This window comes from Pyrgilauda ruficollis, unplaced genomic scaffold (genome assembly GCF_017590135.1).
Source record: "Pyrgilauda ruficollis isolate IOZ18807 unplaced genomic scaffold, ASM1759013v1 scaffold6, whole genome shotgun sequence".
NCBI classification, from domain to species: Eukaryota; Metazoa; Chordata; class Aves; order Passeriformes; family Passeridae; genus Pyrgilauda; species Pyrgilauda ruficollis.
Window position 1 is genome coordinate 16,929,977 of NW_024527710.1, and position 27,436 is coordinate 16,957,412.

Consider the following 27,436-nt stretch of genomic DNA (forward strand, 5'->3'; position numbering starts at 1 on the left):
CTCAGAGCTGGCGCTGCCCCTTCCTCAGGGTCCTGTGAAGTGCTGAAGTCTGGTGTTCAGTGCAGTGGTCCCCAGTAATCGCTGGCTCCCGGGAGCGATGCCGAGGAAAGCTGTGCAAGGCAGCCCCATCCTCCCGGGATGCATCCCCAGCTCTGCCCCAGCTACCTTCAGCCTTAACTTTTTAATTTCCTGCATCCCTGAGCAGCACAGGAGGGGCCCTGCGGACTGGGGGCCGCTAAATGTGTTAAAACTCATTAGGTTTGGAGCAGAAGACCCTTAAAACTAGCCAAGAGTCTCAAACGTGGGTGCCAGAAATTAAACACCTAATTCAATGTTGAGCCACCTACCTTCAGTTCCTTCCTCATAGTTAATATACACTGTGCCACCTCATAGGTGGCCTGATTTTCCTAGGCACCAGGCAGCTACAACTAACTCAAGTGTTGAGACTGCTCACCTAAGTGAGGCTTGTAGAACTCAAAAGTTTTTCTGGGTGATTAAACAAGAGTCCCCTCGCTCTCAGCTCCCGAAAGGAGCTTCGATAGAATGACCAGCATTGTAACATATGGCTTAGCAAGGGGAGGAAAAAAAAGAAGAAAATGAGTATTAGAAATGGATGGACTAAAGAATACGCAGGATATATCAGGCACATTAACCAAACATATGGTGCTAAATGAGATATTTTTTTTAAATTGCAAAAAAATTGACATTCCTGGCAGTCTCAAGGATAATGTGACATGGCTGTGATAAATTTAGAAGAATAGGACATATTTTGGCTTGTTCTTGGAAACCTTTTTCTTGCATGCCGACTGTATTTCTTCTTTTATTAACCCATTCAAAGAATGTTTGAATTTTGCTGCTAGAGCACCATGCTAGCGCAACATAAAATGTGAATGATGCTAATTGCTTTGCACTGCCTAACTTTCTGTCATCCCCTCCCCTCTTAAAGGACAAAACATGCTTTGGAAATGAGCTGGCAAGCTCATCTTCTTCTTTCTCCTGGTCAATATTAAGTGATGTAATTAAGCTCCTGTTTGCATATTCTTCTGAACTAGGAAGCAGCCATTTTTTTCTTGAGATCTGATGGATGTGATCACTCAAAATAAAATGTGTCATTACAAACCCCAAACAAAACAAAAACATGGTATAGTTGGACTGTTCCAAACCAATACATTTCAAAATACTCTGGGAAAAAAAATAAATGAACCAAACTTGTGATAATAATGGCAATCAGAACGATAACAAACAAATAGTGCAAAAGTAGCAACCAGTTATCAGCACTTCAGTTTGTTTTTCTACTCAATTTCCCTGCGTAGGGTTACATTAAAATCTCTATTTTCACATGAAAGCCTCTGCCTCAACCTTAGAAAATCCATCCCCATATGAACATGACACTGCTCAGCATTGCCACACTCAAGGTCATTCATCAGCTTCTTTGTAGCTCCTCAAGTTCCAGTGTTTGGACACAATCACACGAACTCGCTGCAGCTTTTAACCATTCTCCACTCCCTCTGCCCCTTCTCCCTGCTGTGGTTTAGAGATGAGTCCTGCAGGGTTTTTTTTTTTAAACACTGGGGTAAAAGAAAAGCTGTTTCATTTCTTCAGAAGCTTTATTATCTTTGCCCTGAAGAGGGTTTTTAGCCAGGGAAAGCAGGGAGCTCCTGAGCCTGCTGAGCCACAGAGTTGAGATGTCATTCCTCCCCTGACCTCTGTCACCTGCCCAGGGCTCAGGTAACTCATGTCCCACCTGGGTCCCTGCTCATGGGCATCAACCCTGCTCTTGGAGCAGCTCCCACACTGGAAAATGTTAGTGAACCTCCCCTGTGCATGAAAGTCTCTTGGAGTGTCCATAATATTTTGTACTTAGCGCTGGCGTTGACACTCCTTTGGTGTTTCCATCCCCAGTTCTTCCATCACAGGGAAATCTGGGTCAGCAGCACCATTAATTCCTTTGAGTGTCCTTGCCCTGAATATGGACATGCCATGACTAAGTTACATCCCACTGGAGCAGAAATTCAGCAGGCTGCACTGGAATATTTCATTGAAACACCTCAGTTCAATCTCCTTTGCTCTCTTCCCCTGAAACTGAACTCATCTTTGCTTTTGTTCCTACTCCAAAGTCCCTAAGACCACATAAATTTTTTTTTTAATGAAAAAAAAAAAACCCAAAATACACCCCCAACCCATTATTTTTCTTGCACCACAGTCAGTTCTAAGCTTTGATTTTTCAAATGTTAAGTCTATAACCTTTCTAAAAGGCATCATAACAGCAAACCCTGTAGCAAACAAGTTCTGAGGCAGAAAGCTGCAAGTACAACACTGGAACTCAAACCATTCCCTCACTTTGTTTAACTTACAGAAATATAAACTCCAAAGCCTCACTGAAACCATTAATGCCCAGCAGTGCAGAGCATAAAGTACAAGAAGGCTCCTGCATATTGCAATCAACATCCCAGGGACTATAAAACTAGTCTTATTAAATATAAAGTTAATAATATAGCCCAGAGATAATCTTGTCCAGGCCTCTCTCTTTACTTTTTTCAACAATTAAATACTATAAAACACAGAGTTGCAAATAAAATTAAATTACTTTGCTGGTGGAAGTTCAACTTGCACATTAAGTGATATTTTGCTTTTCCACCTGAAATGTCCACCTTTGTTTTGCTGTATCCCTATGGATATGCAGAATGCCTGATGGGCTGTATATACTAGAAATTTGAGTTGTCAGGATACATCCTGATAATCAGAATACCCAGATGCATCTAGAACTGCAAAAATATAGGCTAGTGCAGACAAACATGCATACTTTTCATTTATATACTGTAAAATTATTCCATCCAAGCATCTACCATGCACAGAAAAGGCTCGGGTTTTAAAAGCCCATTGCAATGTATTCATTCCATTAATTGTTTTGATACCACAGCTATGTTGTGGCATGAACAGGAGTTATTCTCACCCTGTGTACCAAACCAGTCAGATGAGTACCACACCATTTGTGCCTGTCCATGGCAGAGGTTTCACCCAGTGACAACTTAACTCTGATTTTCATTGGGAGCCTTTGATGCAGTTCAAGGGCATTACAAAAACTACAAAATAATTCCAGTGTGGCTTCTAATATCAAGACATAAATACTGTTCACCCTTAAAAAAAAAAAAAAAATTGAAAGAGAACCACGTAAATGTAAAACTTTCAAATGCCTTTGAAGTCAAGAGAGTGAGGGGAGGAAGAGTTTGAACTCAGAGAACTCCATTCTCTGGTTGTGCCTTGAGTCGTGCGGCACATTTAAAAGACCCATTTGCAATAATCTACTAAACCAAGGAGTGAAAGACAGAACTCATAAAAAACCTGTAAAAATCCAAATGCTCCAGCTATTACAGATTTCTAAAAATAAAGCAGAGTAGGTTTCAGTAGCAATAATAAGCTGCATCTTGTCTGTATTTCAGCTTTATAAGAAAAATATGGCTGCCTTTTAGTACTCATGGCTCAGAGCAAACCATGGCTGCTTCTGCCTTGACAAAAACAAACCCCACAAATAAAAGTGAGCTTTCAGCTTGCTGTTGTGTCGCGTTTCATTTGTCCTTTAAGTGTGTCTAGCTGCTTCTGCACCCCCTTTCACAATGCATAGGCTGTCGTTCCATGACCTAGCATTATTAAATTGCACTTATCAATCATTCTTGCCAGGAATGCCATCGCCAACTACATTAAAGAAGTCAGAGAAGTCTGGTTTCAGCAGTCCCTCGCCTTCGCAGACCTCCTCCCTTGGAACGGCTTTCACACAGCACCATCGACCTGTCATTACAGGACCCAGAGGTGAGGCCTTTCCCGAGAGCCCCCAGGCCCTGGAGGGCAGCCACGGCTCCCGTGGCCGTGCCAGCTCCACGGAAAGCCATCGCCGCCTGTGACCGCCCAGCGAGGGGCTGTGCTCGCCACCTTGACGCCCACCAGGGTTTAGGTGTCCAGAGGCTGGTTCTGATAGGCTGGGCTGCTTTTGGGAAAGCTCCTGACCACCACCCGAGGTGGAAACGCTGGTTTCTGGGGCCTTGGGGTTTTGTTGGAAGAGGGTGGGGAAAGGGACAGGATGTGTTGCAGGGAGGTGTCTTCTGCTTGTGGCCATCCATCACGTTGACTCGGTCCAACTGCTCGAGACAGGGACCCATCCATCACTTCTGACCCACGCCTGTCTTCCAGCTCTGTGAACTTCCTTCTGCCAGTCATTTATTCTTGAGCTGCTGGTGTCAGTGTGCCTTGTTAGGGGACTCCTTTGAAGTTGGTTCCTGCAAGACTTTGGCTGGTTTCCTTCTCAGTACTCTTCTGACTGACTTTCCAAGTAAAAGAGATGTCCTCTGGGTCTCTGTGTGTTTATACATTTTTGTTAGAAAGATGCATTTGCATTTAGCCTAGAAAACTAAATGCAATACGGAGTTCAGGTTTGAAAAGGAACTCACTTGGGCATAGAAGAGACACAAATGAATGAATCCTCTTACAAACCTCTTTGGAAGACATAAAAATAGGAATGAATGGTCGTGACACGTTTCTTTCTGCTATGAAATTTTGTCTCATTTAGAGAAGATTATTAAGGAATTGGTAGAATGGTGAAGCATAAAAATGCATATTAGCAATTCATCCTAGAAATTATTTGGAAATGTCTGTTTGGCATCAGCGTGGTTTTACTGAGGGCAGCATAAACCAGGAGGAGCCTCTTTGTCTGCACATCCAGGTGATGTGGTGAGAAATGGTGGAGTTGCACAAAGTTGAAGCAAGGTCAGACTTGCACTTCAGGAGGTTTTGTGCTTTGTTAAATCTGCTTATTGTAGTTTGATTTGTTGTGGTTAATCCATAAAAATTATTCATTACCCTTAGACATGCACCCAGATCCTCAGAAGAAATTTAGGCATCTAAGCTCTACAGAGATTTCCCTTGAAATTTGGATCCGAGCTGTCTGGCAAATATGTCCTCTTTTAAAAGCCTTGATAATTGGTGATACAAGTATGACTAATATGAAGCTTCCATTAACATTCTATTCAGTGCACATCAGCTGACTCCCAATTCCTGTCTTTTAGAAGTTCAGCCTTTTAGATTTCAGTTGTTGATTGATTAGTTAATAGACCTTTCTTTATTTAGCTGTGTTTTACCTCACACTAATTTTTTAAGATCATTGACTGCCTTTGTCTGCCCCTGTTTAGACCCTCTGTGCTTTGGATTCTTGTGTGGTTGAGAGAGGAAATGTCTCAGTGGTGAGGCCTTGTTTAAATCTCATCTACAGTCTGTTTTCACAAGACTTTTTCTGTGCACTGAGGGATTTCCATTGGCTACGTGAGAAGAACATTCAGTGGGAGCCAGAAAAGCACATAGAATTATTACAGTCCCACATTTTTTGTTTGTTTGGAAGGAGATGTTCTTTACCAACTCCACAAAGAAGCGGAGCTTTTAAATCATCATGGTTCCTAAAAAGTTAACCAAAACTGTTCTTCTGCAACATCATTTAGAAGCATCTTCTATTTTATGCTGGTTCACAAACAAAGTCTCACTGACTTTCAGGAAAAAAATGCCTTTGAATCCATCCATGGTTTCTTTAAGTGCCATCATCCTGAAAAAATCTTGTCCCAGACTTCATCCTTTGTTCTTTTGGGACATTCCTCCTCAGTATTCTTCTTTCACAGCACACTGGCTGTGTTTATTTCCCTGCTGCAACAATCATTCTGTGAGTAAAGGGTGATACACTGAGATGGATTATTTTCTGCAAATCCAGCTTTGTTCTTTATCCCATCGCCTCCGGCGTACTTTAGGGACAGTAAGCAGAAGAGAGAAGCTTTTCAGGTATCAGAAGTGGCAACATAAAGAGTATAATGCTGTGGTATAAGAGGATATAATTGAGAGATTCACTTCCACCAGTAGTGACTGGGAGTTGTGCCTCTGCAGAGATGATGGTACAGCACACAGAGGCTAAATTCCCTCTGGACACGGGTGCATTATGTAAATGGTCAGTGGCAGGTCAGTCTGAGGGGTCTTTGGAAAACAAAGAGCAGGATTCAATCTCCATTCTGCAGAGAGATTTGGAGGAAGGGGAGTTGTGAGTAAGTAGGTCACCATCAGAGTAAGCTCCTCAGCCAACACGACGATCACAAGGAGGTTCCATCTCCTTCTCATGTTCGTATGTGCAAGTTTATCACTTGGATGTGTGTATGAGATGCATTTGTAAAGCATGATCAAAATAGACAGCAGAGAAGAAGCTGCAGACTATTCATGGCAGGTGTTGGCATTGACAACCAGTGATTTATAACTTCTCGGGAATATTCCCGAATCTTTCACATGCTTCCAAGCATCCCTTGGAACACACTGCACAAATGATGCCGGGGTGTCCCAGGATACTGAATGCCCTTCCCTGTGGTCCCCACAATGAGTCATTCTGGAAACAAAACTTCCTTGGAGGAGGAGTAAGATCCTTGAGAGGATTTCCTCGCTCTAAGGTGCTCCACCCAACGAAGCGGCTGGAACACCTCTGCTCTCATGGAATTGCCTGGATGTGCTGTGCTGTGGAAGGCTGTGCACTCGTTCCTGTCTGCACTGGTGCTGCTGCCAGTGCCCAGCCCAGCTGGGCAGTAGCCAGGAGAGAGGATCCGAGCTGGCTGACCAGCAGACCAGATGTGCAGCGAGTGCTGGCGCAGGGATGCCAATGCTTCAGTGGCTCCTCAGTACTTCCAACAGATGGTGGCAAGATCCAAGTTTCTTTGGTGATAAGCTAGCAAAGTGATTCATGGAGCCTCACTTGATGATGGCAGTTTTTTGGGCATGACTCTATGAATGCACCATATGTCTTCTCTGGACCAGCGTGGTTAGGATTCAGTGTCTGGCAGATGGTAAATTGATCACCTATAGGGTGGCTTTAGCATCACTATCAGTTTTAGAATTTATTTCAAAGCCTTGAAAATTTGAGCAGCCAGATCTCTCTCCTACTCAGGCACACTTTTTTGTTACCTGCAAATGAGATTATTTGGTGGTCAGCGTAGCTCACCACAGCACTCCAGCACTGCAAAGCCATTGTGGATTGCTGGCATCTCACAAAGCTTCCCAGACCACTTGAACACTTCACCAGGCAGTGAAGGATTTAAATACTATGGGTGACAGCAGTATTTACATAAATGGTTTCAGGCTTCCATGTATTGCTACTTACACTCTGGTGACTTTATAACTGGAGCTGGCTGAAACATTAAATTGACCAAGATCTTGTAAAGCCAGGATGTACAGCAGCCTGTGCTGCAGAGCATTCAAGCATTCCCATGGAATATGACAGTGGATCCCGTGAGCCAAAAAAGCAAGGAAGAAAAGGCAAGGAAAGGAAAAAAAATAACAATGAGATGGTGTGTTAGGAAGATAAATGAAGGAGAAACACAATTACAAGAAGCAAGAAATACAGCATGAAGGCAAGAACTCAAGGAAGGGGGTGTGTGAGAAGAAGGGATGAAAGTCAACTAGTGGACTGGTTTCCATTATATTAATTTCCTCCATAATTACCATTGCCACTTAGACTTTTATCAGGACAAAGCCTGCCAGGGAAACGCCGCAGCACAGTACTCTCTGTTCATGCCAAAGTGGCAAAGCCTTTATGTCACATATCTGGAAAGATACTGTGTCCTTCTCTACCAGAATCCTCCGCTGGGACACCAAAGTCCTGGTGCCTGCTCGCTGTCCTGTCAGCCAGCTCCGAGTGAATCAAAGTGATGGCTCCTGGTGTACACTGGACAAAGACATTTTGTAATGTCCCGCTCTGTGGCTGCTTCTTGGTGCTGTCAGCTGGCACAGTGGTGTAACCTTCTACTTCCCTCTGAATTTTGACAAAAACCAAGGGGTGCAGCTTGACACAGAGAGTGATGTCAGGGAGCCAGGAGAGAGTCACAGCACAAGGGCGAGGAAGCCATAAACAGCACAGCGCTGACCATCAGACGAGTCTGCCTGATCCAGTTCACAGTGTCAGGACAGCTGACTGAGCAGGGGGAGATTTTGATTTTCTGCACTCACTTTGGAGTAACCTGGTGCTGAAGGAAAAGCAGTTTCCCAACAGATGGCCTCAAGGTCGGGCTTTAGCCATGACACAATCCCCAAACCGCTGTAGCCCGGGCAGGGAGGGCAAGAGAGGGAGACCTGCAAAGGGTTAAAGCTCCAGCTAAACAAAAGTCAGCCACCGTGTAATTAAAACTCTACCTTTGTTGTATTGTCAAGAGTTAGCCTGTGACATAGGAAATATTTAAAGGAGCAGGCTGTTGGGCTAATTTGTGTGTGAGTGAACTGCTTAGACAGTCCCATCCTAAATTAACTGTAAGACCACCCACCGAGCTCGCCTCATAAAGGGCCACGATTGCTCAGCTTCCTTCTGTATAACCATTCAATAATTACTAGATAAATGCATAACTAAAACCTCTATTACACTAATAATTTGTACCGAGATGGATGTGTGGGGACACCATGCTGGGTTAATTTGTCATCCCTGCAGCAAACTTCTAAAGAGGGCTCTTTCGCAGAGGAGTTGTGTTAATATGTTGCTCCAGTGAGGACATGTTAGAGCAACAAGATGACTTGGTCGCTTAATCTCCTAAAGAGGCAAAATGCCTGCAGGGGAAGTGCCAGAAAGAAGAAAGGGGGGTGATTAACACAGTGGACCCAGATTTAAACTCATCCTGACAAAAGGAGCTGATCTAACTGAGCAAAAGAATGAAAGAAAAAAAAAAAAAAAGAGGGAGTGTTAAAAATACTAATGGGATTTCATGCATCCCTAAAAAAATAATATAAAAATAAAGTGCTGCAGGAACAAAGTATTTTGCCCATGCTTTTCCTGATGCTGTGTTTGGTTCCTTTGCTCTCTTTGATGTATCCGTGGAGTTAAACTATATGCTTTAAACAGTGCAGTGAACTATAATATTTTTATCTCTGCTTTATGCTAAATTCTTCTAGCTTCAGACACACACAAAAAGCACATTATTGCTTTAAATACGGAGCCCATGTTTAAGCATCAGAGCTCTGGATTTTCAACCTCCTCTATTGACAGAACCATAAATCATGTTAAAGTTAAGTGAATTACTGTAGCGTGGAACTATAGCTTTAACAATGTTTATGTAGTATCAGCTTACCATCTACAGAATGAAAGGGAGGAAAAACACTGATATTAGAAATGGGAATGTGGAGTCCTATTAACTTAACAGCAATATATCACTCCAAAGTCACAGATTCCATTACCATGCCCTTTTTAGTATCAAAGCAGAATTATATCATCACACACATAAAGGTGGTAGTTTTTAAGAGAATTTACATTTCTATTGTAAACTTATCAACTGCATTTCATTATAAGAAAGACATGATATATTCTCCTAGCAGTAGTTTTTATCTTACGATGAGAATATATGAGAATGCATCATGTGTATTAAAAGTAATAATAATATGCAGAAGTTGACAGCATTTGATGCGAGGCAGGAATTCTAGAAAATATGTTAAACTAGGGTCTTTTTGACCTCTAGCTGTAGTCTTGGAAGGAAGGAGTGCTTTCTATAGGTCTGATTTTTATTTCTGTCCCAATGTAATCAATTCTATAGTATTCTGAGCTCCCAAAGGCAGCAGAATTCTGACATGTTTTAAAACATTCTGCTCAAAAATAGCTAACTTAACTGGCCCCCTGCCCGTGCCAGAATCTGGAACCCGTGCTCAGTTCAGCTCTACAGGTTTTCAAAAGCAGCCTGTAATACTCAGCAGCCCAGAGTACACCAATAAACCCTGAGCTCAAACACAGCCCTCAGCATATTTTCCTTTTGCTAGGAGCTCCGTGGGCCTTGGCAAAATGTCCTCCTGCCTCCCACTTGCTACTGCAAAATTTCTTGCAGGAAGAGTGTTTCTGAACAAAGGGTCCAGGTGCCTTGCACCACTCAGAGCGGCAGAAAAGGGCTGAGAGCCAGCCCTGATCTGGAGATACCGTGGCTCTGTTCTTTTCAGCAGCGCTTAGCTGGCCAGCTGCACTTGACTTCTGGAGCTGAGGGATGGAGAGCGTGAAATTCAGCCCATCTTTTTGGTGTTCATGGACAGGAACAGATCCTCCATCCGTCCTCTCTAGGGTGTCTCACTACCTCTTGCACTGGTCAGCTGTTTCTATTTGAAATCTTTCATCTGTGTTTGTCTACAGAATGTGGGAGTGAGGGTTACCTAAATTTTACCAATGCTCAGAGGGTAAAGCCTGTTTTTGTTCTCCAGCTCCATGATTTCCCAGCCTTGACACTGTGCAAATGGAAATGTGAGATGGGATCAGTTTGCATTTAGCTCATCCTTGGACCTGACAAACATGGTACTAAACAGCCCCTTTGCACCATTATGGGATTAACAAATACCTGAGTTTTCCAGGGATGTGAATTCCCTTCCAAGGGCTCATCCTGGGACTGGTCAGTCCTACCCTCAGCAGCTCAGCGTTTAAGTAGAGGCAGGTCTTGCCAACCTGAGTAAGCAAGTCCTCTACTTTTATCTCCCCAAAGTCTGTTCCTAATGGGCAGTAAGAAAAATGGGGACTTTCAGAAACCTTTGCAAGTGTTACAGGGAAGCAGCTCCCATTGAAATTCAAAAGCAGTTAATGAATTCTCTCAGGACCTATGGAAATCCCAGCCCAAGTTTCTTAATTTTTTTTTTTTTTCTTGTTTGGGTAACTGCTTTCATCACCAAAATCTGTAGGCTTAAAGCTATTGTTTTAGGCTTCCATTCTTTACCTCTTGTATTGTATTATACACAGAAGTGTAAGTTCCTTTCAACAAATTTGGATTATTGCCAGATCTCCTTATTAAAAAGTCACTCTTCATATTTCCGATAAACACAGCTGTTTCATGGTGTTTGAAAGCATTTCACATCAGCCAGCATGGTGGCTTAGCCAATTAGTCCTCTAATATGGTCAATTTTGAGAATAAGTACCTTTGGGGTACAAAGGGTGGGATCCATCTCGCATAATTTGAACTGGCATCCCTGGAATGGCAGCAGAAAGTTTGCAGCACTCAGGGAGTTAAAGCAACTTAGAAGCCTGACGTGGAAGTCGCTAGCAGAACAAACTGTTCTCTAACATTTCCAGGGAAATGACTTTTCAGAAAATACTTTCTTAATTGTAATGAAGCCAATTATAATGGCCTCAAAAACAAGCGGATAAAAAACGATCCCGTTTCATTATGGTTCTAATGTTACTATTTCTAGGAAGGCTGATCAATCTTTAATGAAGTATTAGTAAACTTAATTATCACTTTATAGAGGAGGTATCTGAGCACTGTGCCCTGATCCAGCTGATGGATCAGCCAGCCCTGGTGCCTGTGAAGGAGCAGTGGTTGTGATTCCCAGCACTTCTCCCTGGAACAGTCCGGGGTGATAACACCTTTTCCTGAGCAACACCAAACCACCCTTGCAAAGACTTCAAACGACTGCAGGAAGAAAGGAATTCCATCCAGTGGTGTGGACTTGAAGGGGTTGGCAGGGCTTTTTTTGGAAGAGGAGGTGGAAGGTGGATGGGTCAGTATGTGCCCCCATATGTTGAGCTGTGCTGGTGGAAAACCTGTCTGAGCACCGTAGGTGTCCCTTCACCATGTCAGCAAGCACTCCCTGGGAGCAAGGATCCCAGGGCTCCTTATTAGGAACTGCTCCTTTGTTCCAGGATCCTAAAAATCTGAAGAAAACTGTGACCTGTTTCAAATTAAGTGATCCTTTATTGTCTCATCACTCTCGGACAGCATACACAGTTTTGGCTCTTCTTCAGAGCCTCGGCCACGTGCAGTGCTCACCTAATCAATGGGTGCAGCTTCTTTTACTGGTTACTTACTTGGTTATTGGCTACTACAAATCAAGAAGGGGAAAGGCAAGACAGAGCTGCATAATCAGAATTCAGCATTCTGAAAAATCCTGTGACTTCTGTGCTGCACAGCACCACGAGCTCATAAAACACTGAGGAATCCAGTGTAGCACGCAACAGCTGTACTGCATAATTACTTGGCCCAATAGCAGCAGTTTTAAAATACTGGTATATCTGTTGCAGGCCACCATACATTACCATCTCATTTTCAATAAAAAGTCTGGGATGTTTCAGACCAGCTTCAATGGAATTAGAATCATGTGTGCTTTGAAATATTTATGCTTGCCTTGAGATGGAAGGATAACTCCTGCCTCCAGCCCCTACACAAAATAACAGATTTCATAACGCCAGAGAGTCCAACTCCTCCATACCTACAGCAGGTAGAAATGAAGTTCTGATCTTGAGTACACATCTTTTCAGAGATTGTAGAAGTCATATTTTATGTCATGTACTGAGGTCAATAATAAAATATAAATGTCACAGGCTGAAAGACGCCAGGAGAAATATGGTTTGGCAGGATGGAGCTGCTTAGGGATACATAAATAATAAGTCAATAAGTAAATAAATAATAGACAAAGACCTATTTTATCTTCCATTTGAAGATCTCAAAGAATTTACAATCTCTGATTGAGACTTGTAATATCCCGTCAGAGGTAATAAGAGCCTCTTCTCTTACACAGGGTAATTTCCATCACTGTAGGTGTGGGTTTAGGAATTAAAGACTTTATCATTTTTATTAAGTCTGAAAATCATGACTGAAAGGGCCCTTGGCCTTTTTAGAGGCAAACAGTGATAATAATGACCTGCTTCATTACCCCTTGTGCTTTAACTGATTAAAAATGCTTGTGAGGGCCCCTATATTTGGAAACACCCTTGTGTTCTGCACTCAGAACTTGTTGGAGTGGCCAGTTTTGCACTCTCCAGAGCTGCTGACCACAACACAGCTATCAGAGTAATGGTCTGTGTCTGGGCCAGCAGATTTTAGACTTTAGCATTTAATTCCCTCTCTCTAGCATCAGGCAGGCACATTTGTAATGTTGATCAGTTTAATAGTAGTGGTTTTTCTCCTCTTATCAAAGAGCCCTTTCTTTTGGCACTTGAGAAATTTGCTATTTCCTAGTCAGAGACTGCAAAAACAAACCTTTGGAGATCCTTATTGCACTCGTTACTCCTTATGCTAAGAAGAAAATGACCCCTCCACGTCAGTGTATGGCACAGGCTGAGGAATGATGCCAATTTTCTTGTTTCCCTCCCCCAGTCCTTCCCTGATCAGCAGGGAACCCTTGGAGATGGGCTGAGGAGCTGGCCAAGGCTCCAAAGAGGAGCCGCGTTCTCCTTGCAGCACTTTGCTGTGCTGAATTATTGTTGGTCCTTCCTGCATTCGTTTTGCTTCTCTCTCTTTGGGCAGGTCACTGACACACACTCTCCACTTTCTTTTCTACCCTGACATGCTGAGGAGGTCAGGACAGCAGAGAAAGGCTTGCTCCTTACATGCCACTGAGTATTTCTTTCATCTTTCTTACAGCAAATCAAATTATCAAATTAAGAGCCGTACTTTGGAAAAGCTAAATACAATGTTGTCTCAGGCCTAGCTTTGAATTCCCACATGTTCCCTGGATACAATTCTTTATTCCTTCTTGACTGAGATGCATTTCAATCTCCTTTTCACCCAGCAGACAAACAGAAATGAGTTTGTTCATAAAGGACAGTGCAATTGCATAACAATTTCAAATAGTACTACAAGAGCTGATACTAAAAGGAAATTCTCTTTTTATATTTCAGAAATTCCAATTTATTCCTTACTTAATTAGATGTTTGTCACATAAATGTCCATTTCTCACTTTTATCTTCATCCTTCATATTCCATCTGGCACACAAGGAAAGGGGGAAGTACAAAAGCAGATACAAAGAAAGGGAGGAAGACAGAAATAATGTAGGCTAATAAAAATTTTTGTTGTAGTCATCAAAAGGCTGTCTGGGATCTACCTGACTGAAGGTGTGTGGGTAGAGTGGAGGTGTCGACCTCAGAGCAGCACCAGTCAAAGGCAGGGGATTATTTTGGGGTGAGGTGGCTCCTTGGACACTGCTGAGTTCTCTGCCCATTGTAATGATTGTCTCCATGGTGGTCACTCACACTTACAGAAGGGAATCCCCCTTTGGAATCTCCACCTTTGATGTTTCTCTTTTTATTGGGGACATTTTCCACAGAATTAAAGGGAGCAGAATTGTGAGATTCACGTGGAATTCAGGGGAGCTTTTCATGGCAAGGACAAGGGTTTCACATCCATCCCATACCAGCACCCCTGGCACGAGTGCAGCTCTTTTTGGGGGTGGTGTCAGAGCAATAATTCCTATTCTGTGGTGGAAAGGGACGTGTATAGAAGGGCTGCCCAGCCAACCCTTAATGAGTGTTTACAGGAAAAGGCAGTAGTTTCCCTGCTGCTGTTTGTGAGTTCACGTTTTATCCACATCCTCAGGCTCTTGAGTTTGCTAATGGCTTAATAATGCTAAAGAAAAAAAAGTTATTAATAAAGTGTCATATTATTAAACTGGCAATGAACAAGAGTAAGAAGCAGATTTTAGCTTTTATTTAACTGAAGGTCTTTCATAACATTCATCATGAAATGAATGTTTGCTCATTTGTGTTTGATTTTAGTTAACTTTCCTGCATCTCTCCAATTTTTCCAAAAGTGCCAAAGGCTTTTTATTTTTTTTCCCTCTTGTATATTTAAATTATTTCCAAGCCAACACCTGAGTTTCTGTAGGATTTCCCCTCCCTTGCACAGCCTTTTTCTGACTGGTCATGTGCAGTGCACAAGCTCAATCTCTGCACATGGACACCCCTGAAAGACTCCTAGAGAGCAACAAGGACTGTTTGGTGAGAAATAAACAATGATTTACAGACGAGCCTGTGTGCAACCAGATTAATTGGTCATTCTGAAGGAAGAGTGAATCCTCATTTTAAAGGGAGAATTCATGGCACTGTAAGTGGCAGCAGTTGCTGCCTCGTGGTGACAACTAACAATGGGAAGCACTGTTGGGTAACAAAAGTCCAACCCAATATATTTTGAAGGCCGAGGAACTGGGCAAAGGTGTCACATAATGTAGGAGAGCAAAAGGCTCTGGAGCTGCACTTGTAGTTCTGCTGAAATCAGCTGAGGGTAAAAATCGGTCATTGCCAATGGGCTCGTGTACATCACACCTCTGCACCTTCTCTGGAGTGCATTTTCCAGCTGGCTTGTTGGCCCATAAATTCACCAAATTAAACTTCACCCCTGAGAGCGAGCTGGGGGCTTGCTGAAGATTTGAGCCCAGCGTTATTCAGGGGAAATGTAAATGTAATTTTCCGAACGATCTCGCCACTTTGTGCATGTTCATTAAGCGAAAACACGTTGCTTAAAATAAATGTTCCTGAAGTGAGATGGGGGAAAAAACCCCAACAACAAGAAGTGTTAGACCGTCTTTAAATTATCGACCGTTTATACTACAATGTAAAATGGATTCATATGTGCAAATCCAAGTTACATGAAATGTCAATTAAATCAACCCTAATCTCCCAAATACATTTTTTTATTGCCTGATTGATGAGGGCTGCTCTTAAGGTGATGAATAGTTTTCACTCTCACAAAGGACTGCTGATTCCTTTCTACGTGTCCACTAAAAACACAGAAAATCCTTCAAAATGTCTGGCTCCGTTTGCTTCCAGGATCTAGATGAAGTGAGTGTAGGACACAATGTGGTCCAATATATTAATTGATGTATAAACAATACTGTACATTTAAAAACAAACCAACAACAAAGGAAAAAAAAAAAAAAAGCTACTTAAAACTACAAGAGATTTAAACTGTTTTATTTTCCAGAGGCAAAGCTCTATATAACGTCTTTGTTTTCTTTCCTATAGCAAGTCCACATGCAACACCATCGACTCTTCATTTTCCAACATCACCCATTATTCAACAGCCTGGGCCATACTTCTCACACCCAGCAATCCGCTATCATCCTCAGGAGACTCTGAAAGAGTTTGTCCAACTTGTCTGCCCCGACGCTGGTCAGCAGGCTGGACAGGTGGGGTTCCTAAATGTAAGGAAGCCGTTTTTCTTTCTTCAGAAGTGTTTTGTCCTTTGTAAAAATTAACCACGGGGTTATGGATGGGGTTATTTTAACAGCATGTCGCCTGAAGGAGCGCGCCTTGAGTAGTTGCTGGAAGGGAGAGCAACAACAACAACAAAAAAATGTATATTATAATAATAATAATAATAATGCTGTGCTGCAAAAGTATTTTAAAAAACAACAAGAGACCTCCCCCAAAAACCACTCGACCACATTGTGGTGGAAGTAGCTTAAAGTGTCAGAGAAGCTGGTGCTTCAGTGACCTGCTGGGTCCCCCCACAAACGACTTTGCTGCATGTGTTGTAACCCTTGTGGAACCAGGGTTAACAAAATAGCAAGGCAGAATAATTTTTATTAATTATTTTTGAAGTTCAGGGGAGGGGGGGGTTGAAGAGCAGGAAAAGGGAGGGTGAGAAACAGATGTTTCAGATCAGCTAAGTTCATTTAAAAAAAAAAAAAAGATACTGCCTTATAGCACTTTAGATCAAGTTGACCAGTACTTGAACTCAAGATGTTAAAAGTACAGTTTATTATGGTTTGTTATTTCTGTAAGCAGTTATCTTTTCCCCTTATCTCTATGAAAAATTAAGCAGAGTTCCAAAGCTTCAAATAACCATTTTCATTTTTTTTTTAATCAAATAAAGTGAATCATCTTGCTATTATTGAAATAGCATTCTGGACGAATACAGAATTTATAAAATTTATGTAAATCAAATCTAAAATAATGCTCTGAATATTTCATGAAATGTAATGCATGTAACTTTTTCCAGCCAATGAAGTAATAACTGGCAAAATTACTGCTTCTCTCCTGACATACTGAAAGTGTTAATGAGAATTAGTTTAATTATTAGCATCTAATTTATTACACTTATTTAATAAGCTGTATTGTTCTCAGTGTTTTCCTTTCCCCAGCAGAAAAACTGACTCTACTTATTCCAGCCAGTCCTGGCTTTGAATAATGTCTGCAATATGTTAGCAGATACATTTACGTCTAGACAACAAATCAATACAGTGCTTTTCTTTTTCCTTGAGTATTCATTTGCTTAATTTATCCCAAACCATTCAGCATTATGAACTGTTAGCACACTCACAATGAACAGGCAGCGGGGGTCTTCTTGGCAGGAAAGGGACCTAATTGGGAGACAAGATAGTGTTTGAGAGATGTCACTAATATATTAGTTTATTAAAGGTGCTGGATGTTGGAAAAATAAACATCCCTGAAGGATTGCTTCTTGCTGCAAACTCTAGTAACTGCAGTCTTTGAAGTCTGTGGGAGTGCTGCTAAGTTAAATGCAGATGAACTTGAGTCTTGCTTATCCCCTGAACCATTTTTTGCTCTAGCACAAGTGTGATTTGCACCTCCACGACTTTAAGGCCTTTTGTCAGTGCCAGAGCAGGTGAAATGAAAATAAAGTCCCAAGTGTTTTGCCAGGATGGGTGTTTTGTCCCCGGCAATTCAGGCTAATGGAAACCCTATCAGGAATTAAAATATTATTTTCTTTAGCAGTACTTAGAATATGGATCTGTGTTTAAAGCTGAGCTTTTATCATCAATGGAAAAGCCAATGTTCAGTGCCAGAAGAGCTGCAGTGAGATCAATTTGTAGAGTGCTGTCGAAAATGATCTCATCATTTTTGTCACTAAAATGGAACACCTGATTCACAGCCTGTCCTACTTTCTCTTTATAATGGTATTTGGCATCTATCTGTATGGTTTTCAAGAGTCCAGGCTGGGTTACATTTAAAATGTAAACTTAATAAGCCGGGGGGAGGGTTGGCATGTTTTTCTAACCTGATTCCTGTTTTTGTGATACTTGAAAACACTTCTACTTACGGACACATTTTTCTGGTGATTAATTGAAAGACCACACTCATATAGCTGATCCCCTTCAGCCTGTGACTGACCACATCCCAGACTGAAGGGAGGGTGGTTTTTTCTCCCAGTGTGTAAAATGAAGCTGTTCTAAGTTCAGTCATTTCTCCATGTGATCCTAATGGCAGCTAAACCAAGAGCTACACTACTGCTAACTCAAAAGGGATGTGGGAGAACAGTTATTTTAATATACACTCATTCATTTTCCTGTAATGAGATATCAGCATGATTTTTAAGACCACCAAAAATGCTTGTTTTTTCTCTTAATGAGCAGTATCTTTAAGAAATTTACACTCAAGTCCTAGACAATGATATCCTGAGGGTATAGCAGAGGCACAAAACTGGGGGATTTTAGGGGTCAAAAATACTGCTCCACCTCTCACTGAGCATGGGTTAGTGCTGAAGGAAATGTAAAGAGGAGTAGAATTTAATCCAGGACAATTTAATCTTAGTTCAGACAAGCTGCTAATAGGACAAGTGTTTAAAAGCCAGAATTGCCATAGTTTCCCAAGGTTCACAGAGTTTGACACAAAGATCCTTGAAGTCCGTGGAGAATTTGAGCCAGCACTTTCTTTACCACCTCTCAAGTAACTGTAAATGTATTACACACAGGTTTTTAACTAGATTTGTTTTTACTGGGCGTTCCTAATAGCTGATTTTTAGTATAATTTTTGTCTGTTTGCTTGTTTCTCGGCAGCCCAATGGTAGCAGCCAAGGCAAGGTGCACAATCCATTCCTTCCTACCCCAATGTTGCCACCACCACCTCCGCCACCAATGGCTAGGCCTGTGCCTCTGCCAGTGCCAGACACAAAACCTCCAACCACATCAACAGAAGGAGGGGCCACCTCTCCCACTTCTCCAAGTAAGTATAGACGCAGCGGGATCCACGGGCTACCGGCAGGGATAAGGACTGCACACACCTTGGGAAGCAGGAGAGCTCTCTGCTCTCCACCATGGACAAAACTCTGAGCTGCTTCTGTGTTAGAAGGGAAAGCCTTAGCTCAAGGTTGCAGTTTTATTTTTGACTTGGTTGGCGTTTCACATAACCACGTGCGAGGGGAGTCGAGGCCGGTGGCTCGGCTGTGGCGCGGAGCTCGGATCTTTGGGGTCTCGTTTGCTGCCATGAGGATTCAGGTTGATATCCCATCCCTGGAAGTGCTCAAGGCCAGGCTGGATGGGCCTCTGGGCAACCTGACCGAGTGGGAGGTGGCCCTGCCCCTGGCAGAGGGGTTGGAACTGGGTGATCTTTAAGGTCCCTTCCAACTCAAACTATTCCATGGTTCTGTGATAAGTTGTGTCTCGAGCCAGGCTTTAGAGGATAGATCCTACATGGAAGTCAGGCAATCTCCTTGAAAACATCCCTGCTTATACACACTGGGCTAACTAACAGCCCTTTCCAGTTCACTTCAATTGTCATTCTTTTGGGAATAAATCTTCCCAGATTAAGCCAGACATCTTTCCCTTACGCTGTGCATTTTAGGCAAGAAGTTTTGGTATGTCTTAGGGCCAGGGAGAAAGCTCTAATCCTCTCCCACCACCCACACGGCTCCCATATGCATTTTGTGTAGCCACAAGTCAAATTTACGAATTCCTGGATACACACTTGGGGATACCACTTTGGAGTCACTCTTCTGGGAAACAAATGCAATTCAGCTGTGTCTGATGCTTTAAAAAAAAAGTCTGGATGTTCAGGGAGTTAATTGTGAAATGATTTAATGAAGCTATGCTCAAACTGACATTTAAAAACAAAAGGGAAGCTTTCAGTGCTTTAATGGCAACTGTAGGGGACTTGTTCCACAGTGAAGGGAGTCCAAATAACATCCACAAACAAAAATCAATCTAATCGAAAGAGCAAATCCCTTTGTGTGCTTTTCAAGCTTATTATTTAAATGCTATATGCAACCACTGCTGGATGTGCAAAGAGGTACTCACTCTTCAGACCAAGTGAAGCCTGCATTTCTAAAGCTTTATACACTGTTCAGGAGACTTGCACAGGTTCCAGGGGGCATTTTTAAAATCTGGTAGTTCCTCAGAGGTTTTCATTGCCTTCTGCTACACGATAGTGCATCAACTGCAAACTCAGCAAGATGCTCTGGCTCGCTTGGAAATTGAAATGGGTTTTAGTATGAGACAGTCTGGTAAGATTGTGAACACGATCTTCTAGAATCAGGACTTCTCGAATTGATCAGCAGGTTTTTGTTGAGTGAAGAAGTTGATTCATTCCCTCCCCTCTGCTCCTCTTGCTGACCTTAGACCAACACTGGTGCGATCAGGAAGGTTTGACACTTTCCGAGGGGACTTTTGAGTCCTATCAATAAGATTCAGCGGTGGGATCGAAAAGGTTAATGTTTAGTCATAGTTATCACTGAACACAGTCAGCAGTGCCTTACTATTTCCTTGCCTTCAGAACCGGGAAAAACAAAACTAGGTCAGTGTGTACTTGTCATTATGGTTGTGACTCAGTTTACTGGCAGTGTTTGGTGTCAAAAAGAAAAGATAAAAAATTCCCAATAACATTTTAGCACTAATCTTAATTTTTATGATACTGTGATTGTGTAAACAAGCTCAGAGTGTGTCTAGCCAGATTCTCAGCTGGCAGAAAAATGGGTATTTCTCCTCTGAAGGGAGCAGGACACCCATCGGTGTCTGCTTGGGGCTGGTCACTGGGCTCTGTGTTCAACAGCAGACAGCTGCCACGTTAATTGGGAATGGAGGTTTTCTCAAGAGCAGCCAGTTAATGGTATTTAAACAAAAGATTAGGAAAATAATTACTGTTTGTTAATTAGCCACGCTGATGACTAAACATATAGTTCTGTACATATTCAGGCACGCATCTTCCTTTTGGTGAGGGGTTTGAATAACAGTGACTCGAGTTGTAAACAAGCATATAATTTAATTTAGGGAAAAATTTTACAGAAAAGTAGATTATAGGACATATTGTCTAAGAAAAACTATGACATGTAAACCAAAGCTAGTGGAAGCACTGGCCACATAAAGAGGAAAGCAAACTGAAGTTTGAGGCGTCGCAGGCAGGGTTTGCCAGGAGGACCCACTGGGCTCCATTCAGTGTGTCAATCAGGACCAACCCTCTATTTCCCTCCCTGTTTATTTTTTCCTTAACTAAATATTAGCCTTCAAACAGCGAGTGCAGATTCACCAGAGTTCCATAAAAGCCTCACAAAAAGGTGTTTTCCATGGTTACGAGCTGCTGGAGCGCACCGGTTCTGGGAGTGTCGCCGGGCTATGGCTGACTGCCCCGCAGAGCTTGAGGATATTGGAAAGTCACTAATGCAACAAAGGCAGGAGTGATGTTAAATTTTGGCCAGACTCTCTCCTTATCCTTGTGGAAGAGAATGATCCCCCCTCCTCCCGAGGAAATGGAGTGAAAGGGGTTGGCATTTGCTCCATTCTCCTTCCCTTTTTTGGTCTAGCAGAAAGCCCTCAGCAGAAACAAAATGCAGTCACGGCCCAACCAAAAATTGGAATATGGCCCTCCTGAGGGGTGCAGGAGCCAGGAGCAGCTGTTCAATACAGCATGGCCTCCTGGGAACGAGAGCTAAAAATCACAACAAGGTGGTTAATGATTCTCAGAGCAATAGTGAAACTCTCCAGCTGTGACATTAACCAAAACATGAACATTAGTGCTGTCCAAGGAAGGAAGAGCCCCTGGAGATGCACACTGGGGATTTGCCACTACTGGGTGGCCAGGCATGCTCTGGGAGCTGACAATTTCAGCTGTGAATCCTGTGAATCCTTTCCTTTTGGAAAGCCAGCATTTTCCTCAGTCAGATGGCACAATGGAGATGGGATTCACGAGGTTTGGGAGGTTCATTTTTCCTCCACAAAACCTTTTTCAATAGAACATATCTTTGATACCAGAAGCAGACCCAACATTATCTTATCTCAGATCTTTTCTTGATTTTCTTTGGTTGGTAACCCGTTGCAAACACAACACAATATTTTTTTGAATTTGGCAGTTTGGGGGTTTTATATCTCACTGCTCAAAGCAAACACCACCTCCATTACATTCCAGTTGGGCTTTATCACTATCATAATTAAATCATTCCAGATCAGCCTAAGATAGTGCCATCCTGTATGCCCTGACTTTTAAACAGCTTTTTAAAACAAAGTATTATTTTCTGAGATTCACAACTCTTAACTTAAACAAACTCATTACTGGTTAATGTCCCTTTGAACAAAAGAGTTTTCTTGTTAAATGGCATCTGTGTCAGGATGAGGAGAACGATCTTGTGGCTGTAGTACATGATTCATAAAGCCAAGCACCAGGTCCTGCTCTTGGGTCACAACATCCCATGGAGCTCTCCGGGCTTGGGACAGAGTGGCTGGGAAACTGGAAAAGGACTTGAGGATGCTGGTCAGCAGCAGCTGAACATGAGTCCAAGTGTGCCCAGGTGGCCAAGAAGGCCAAAGGCACCTGGCCTGGATCAGCTCTGGTGTGGCCACAGGACCAGGGCTGGGCTGTCCCCTGTGCTAGAAAAACACTGAAGTGCTGGAGAGTGTCCAGGGAAAGGAATGGATCTGGGGAAGGGGCTGGAGCCCCAGGGGTGGCTGAGGGAGTTGAGGGGCTCAGCCTGGAGAAAAGGGGGCTCAGGGGGGACCTTGTGGCTCTGCACAACTCCCTGGCAGGAGGGGACAGCTAGGGAGTAGTAGGGCTCTGCTCCCAGGGAACAGGGACAGAACAAGAGGAAATGGCCTCAGGTCACACCAGGGGAGGTTTACATTCGATATTGGGGAAAATTTCTTCAAAATAATGGTGAAGCACTGGAGCAGGGGTAGTGGTGTAGTCCCCATCCCTGGAGGGATTTAAAAGCCCTGTGGATGTGGCACCTGGGGACATGAGTTAGTAGTGGCCTTGGCAGTGCTGGGGTAGGGGTTGGACTCAATGATCTTAAAGGTCTTTTCCAACCTAAACATTTCCATGATCCTGCAATCAGATTGCCTTTCTCTCCCTTCCTCTGCTATGCATTGACTGAGCACCTTCTGGGCAAGTTTGAGCTCTCTGTTTGCTCTTTTCCCCATCCATAAAAAAGAGGGCTGACTCTATCATTCAATCAGCCAAAATTTGCAGTTCCCTCTGTGATACTCAGCTGCAGGATGCACTGCAGTAGGAATTGTTCTACTGCACCACGTTCCTCCAGTTAATCCTCTTGCTGCAGCTTGAGAAACAGGACAACTCTTCACATCAAACACATGTACCTGTCATCTTGGTCTGTAAAAGGGAGACCTAGTGGTACACTAGGTCATCACTCACCCAAATCATCTTTGCCAATCCTTTTAATCCAGAACAATGATAAATTACACACTCCTGCTCTCAATAGCAATTATTTCAGGAAAGTATATTTAAAAGTAACATTTCCCTACTGCAGGCAACTTTAAAACACACAACATCCCCAAAACTGTTTGTTTGTCTTGTCTTTCATACAATTTCTTGCCATTTTGGCTAAATATCAAAGCTGTCTGTGTGAGCAAATGTTCTTTCTCTGCCAGCTCCTGTTTTGCTTGTTCCTGAAGTGAAGCATCATAGCAAATTTGTGGCATCACATTCATTTCCTTGGCTGTGGGCTATGATGTTGCAGACAATCCTTAGTGAATTCCAGTAGCAGAAGGAGCAGGCTGGGCAGGAAGCTGTTGCTGTTCATGCCCAACAGGACACCTATCAGCTGGTGTGAACCAGGGTAGGTCTCTGCCATTCCCATGAGCAAAGCTGATAAAATCTGGAGAAGATCTGCCTAAGAGACCTGGCTGCTGTTCCTTGTTCCTTTCCATGCTTTGGCTTTTCCCAAACTGGAGTTTGAAGACCCCAGCATAGGCTTAGCTTATATTTATGCTATAATATAATGTGACCCAGCTTTATCCAGTGAGACAGTTTGCCCCATCCTAGTTCTGGGGCAAAGTCTAGGGATCAGACTTCCAGGAATCCCACCTCCATGTCAACCAAGGGTATTTATCTGAAGACAGTAAGATGCAGCTGGAAGTTGATCATGGTCTAAGCAACACTCAGTACTTCTCCCTTTCCTGAAACAAATTTCCCCCTAACAGGGGAATGACTATTCCATGTCAGTTTAATATTCCCAGCCAAAATGACCCCTTACAATCCACAAACATCCCGGGACATTTTACAGCAAAGAGGGAACAGCACCTTGGGAGAGTCCAGTGTAAATCCTCTGCATATTTGTCGTTTTGGTGCTCTTCCCTCCTTGGCTTCAGCAGTGCAGTTATATGACCTGAAGGAAATACCAAGCTGACATCTGAGTATTTTCAGAAAGCAAATTAAACATCGTTTGGAGCGGAAGGAAGGTATACATAGCAACTCACCCAGCGAGCTTTGAGGGGACTTTTGTGCATATTACACACTTTTCAAATGCTTTTCGAGTTTTTTGTTTGAACAGAGAAGCCATTTAAGTCAGCATTCTGCTGGTTCCCCTTTGATTTTTTACCAAATATCACAGAAAAAGTATCTGCCAGCGGGGAACTGTAAACAAGATCTTGAGTTCCTTCCCTTCTGGGTGGAACTTACCTGCTCCAAGGGATTAAATGGCCTCTCCACTCAATCTGCTTCTTTAAAAGTAGACCAGGAGAACCAAACAACAGATGTTTGATTTTTGAGCTCTCAGTTAATTTTCCCCACTGTAAAAGGAATTCTTAGTCTTGCACAATATTAGTTAGTTTAAAAAAAAAGAATACCTCCACAAAGGAGAGCACAGAAGAATCTTAATACAAGGCACTAGCAACAGGGAAATGCCCTTTGCAAATGTGTGGCTTCTTTGCATTATTAACCAAATTAACATGGTAAAAGGTGACGAGAACATCTCACCAGATCTACTCAGTAAATTTCTTCCTTGATTTGCAGGTAAGAGTAACATCCAGCTTACCTGTTCATAATATTCAAGCTGCACCACGATTTGCAAAACCATCTCAGGAAGATGAATTAGTGCATGTTAAAATTCCTTTAAGACTTTGTGAAGGAGAAGCGTTCCTTGCATGATTTTTGCAAGTGTTGGCTTCTTGGAGAGAAAAGCTCACCTCATCAGAAACAAGTGGGAGAAAATCCTGCTTAGAATCCAGGAGTGCCTTATCTCCCCTCATATCAGTAGGAAATGAAGATATGCAGTTCCTGGGGTGATTTCAGGGAATCTTGATAAAAGGGAATTTTCTGATGAAACTGTGAGAGCATCACAAGACGTTTGTGAGACTTGAAGGATGTGGTTCTGCATGCTCCTAGACTTGGGAACTCATCACCCAAGGGCTCTGTGGGAGGCAGAACATCCACATGGTCCAAGTGCAGATTGGGCATTGGGTGAGAAATCCCTCCAGGGCCTTGAATACAGGAAGTCCCTGAGCTGAAAATAATCAGAGGTAGGAAAGAATGGGAGAAAGTAAATATGTGACCTGTTTTGGTTGCATCTGCTTGTGACTTCTAAGAGAGGTGACAATGGCCAAGGTGGAGCATTGGTCTGATTTGGCAGTCTTAAACCAAAGGCTCCTCCAGTGTAATTCCTCTTCACCAAACATTTGCCTTCAGAAAGGTAAAAGAGTTTCCTCCACACAGCCAACTCATGTCTTCTCTGACTCTTAACTCGCTTTACTTTTCTGTAACATTGAGGCCTCAACATTATATTTAGCCTGACTGGAATTTGGCAAGTAAGTTTCCTTTTACTATTGTTTTTTGGTTTTTTTTTGGTTTTTTTTTTTTTTTTGTCTCTTCATTGGATAGTTAGGTTGTCTGGGGATTTTATTCAGCAGAATGCATTCCCATAAATATATTCAAAATAGATAGGAGCCCTCTTTGTATTAAGGCATCTATTTGCGTTATTTGAATTTAGATCTAAACATGCAAAAAACTGAGGAAGAGAGACGATTGCTTGAGGGTTTTCAAATGAGAGGAAGACTAAAAATGCATTGAAAGCTTTTGGATGTGGAAGTATGTGGCATTGTGGACCGTTGCAGTGGAGAATATAATGCAACAATAAAATCATTAAAGTACTTCAAGTTTGGAAGTAATCTGGGTTCTTGGCTTGCATTGCATTTAATAGCTTTACATTTATGGGAGCCACTCCAGTTTTTAAAGGCAGCTCCAGCCTTCAGACTGATTGCACTTACCACCCCAGTGAAACTGCAACCCATTAATTTTTTACCAAAAGGATCTTCCTAGTTTGTCAAACACATCAAGTGAACATTTTAGAGAGTGCAGACCACAGCAGTATGAAAACCAAAACTTTATATCCAGAGAGAATGCTGGATTAGCATGAAATAAAGGGTCTGATTCTGTTAATGAGCACTTAGGTAATTTCATTGCTATACAAAACTCTGTCAAAAATAGAGATACCAGACATTCAAGTGAAAGCAGTCAGGACCTGCAGAAATCTCCTGTGCCAGCCCATCATGGAAAGGCCTGCAGTGGTTCTCCTTCAGGCTGGAGAGCTGCACACCCTCCCCTGAGCCCACGTTTGTGGCCGTCCCCTCTCCCAGCAGCCCAGTCCCCTACGTGTCAATCCCCCCACCATTGAGCCCAAACCTTTCCAGTGTCTCAAACCAAACTCTCGCTCTCTAAAACGTTCGCACATTTCTATGTCAAACATCTGCTTAGGTGGCTCTGAGACAGTGTGTTTTGGTGTTGTTCGTGTGCAATCTAGTGCCGCTTCCTCAACGCATGTGTCCCTTCCCTTCACAGCCTACTCGACACCCAGCACCTCCCCCGCAAACCGATTCGTCAGTGTTGGACCACGGGATCCAAGCTTTGTAAATATCCCTCAACAGACTCAGGTGGGCCGCTTTCGACTTCTCTGTTTGCCTGCAGCCTCTTCTCCTCCTCCTCCAGTGTCCTCTAACGTGTCCCCGCGGAGCAGCTGCCCTGCCGCTGTCACTTCACCCACATGGTCTCAGTAACTACAGTGAAATGTCACTTGCAGTTTGTTTGTCTGTTGTGGTTTTTTTTTTTTCTTTGTTTGTTTATTTATTTATTTATTTATTTATGTATTTATTGGGGCTTGTGTGGTGATAATGCTGCTTTCATAGCTGGAAGGACCTCTCTCTGCTTTCTAAGGTGTTGGCTCTCAGTTGTTTGCTCTAGGGCCAGGGTTTCAAAGGCTTTGGCTCCAACCTGCTCCCCAGGCACTGCATTTAATTGTGTTTAGATTAGATGGTAGGGAGAAATCCTTCCCTGCGAGGGTGGGGAGTCCCTGATGCAGGTTGCCCAGAGAAACTGTGTCTGCCCCATCCCTGGGAGTGTCCAAGGCTAGCTTGGACAAGGCTTGGGGCAACCTGGGCTAGTGGAAGGTGTCCTATGAAACAAGATGATCTTTAAGGTCCCTCCCATCCCAAACCAGTCTGTGATATGCAACAGGAGCTCAGAGAGACCCATCAGGTACCAGTGCCCTGTAGTCCCCCAGCAGTGACTGCTCCAGTGACTTCCGTGTAACAAAAAAAATACTCAAATTCCTGGTTGGCCATTTGCATGGTGGGCTTTGAGCGAGCAGGAGATTTTTGTGATTGTAAGCACATCTGTTTTCCTTGTGCAAAGAGAAAAAAGTCCAGTTGAGGCAGGCCTATAAAGCTGGGTTAGCTGAATTCATGGTCCTGCTATGG

The 27,436-nt window shown here is 42.9% G+C and overlaps 1 protein-coding gene across 12 annotated transcripts in view; it reads left to right on the forward strand.

Annotated features, from left to right (window-relative positions):
• Positions 1 to 27,436, forward strand: part of NFIA (nuclear factor I A) — a 242,455-nt gene that overhangs the window by 192,578 nt on the left and 22,441 nt on the right. For 3 of the 12 annotated variants that reach the window (XM_041483199.1, XM_041483202.1, XM_041483203.1), the window contains 4 exons: positions 3,679 to 3,807; positions 15,750 to 15,928; positions 18,527 to 18,692; positions 26,523 to 26,614. In XM_041483199.1, coding sequence (XP_041339133.1) covers positions 3,679 to 3,807; positions 15,750 to 15,928; positions 18,527 to 18,692; positions 26,523 to 26,614 — 566 coding nt within the window. Of the gene's footprint in view, positions 1 to 3,678; positions 3,808 to 15,749; positions 15,929 to 18,526; positions 18,693 to 26,522; positions 26,738 to 27,436 lie in introns of those variants that run through there. The other 9 variants (XM_041483204.1, XM_041483206.1, XM_041483207.1 and 6 more) reach the window with 6 other exon arrangements.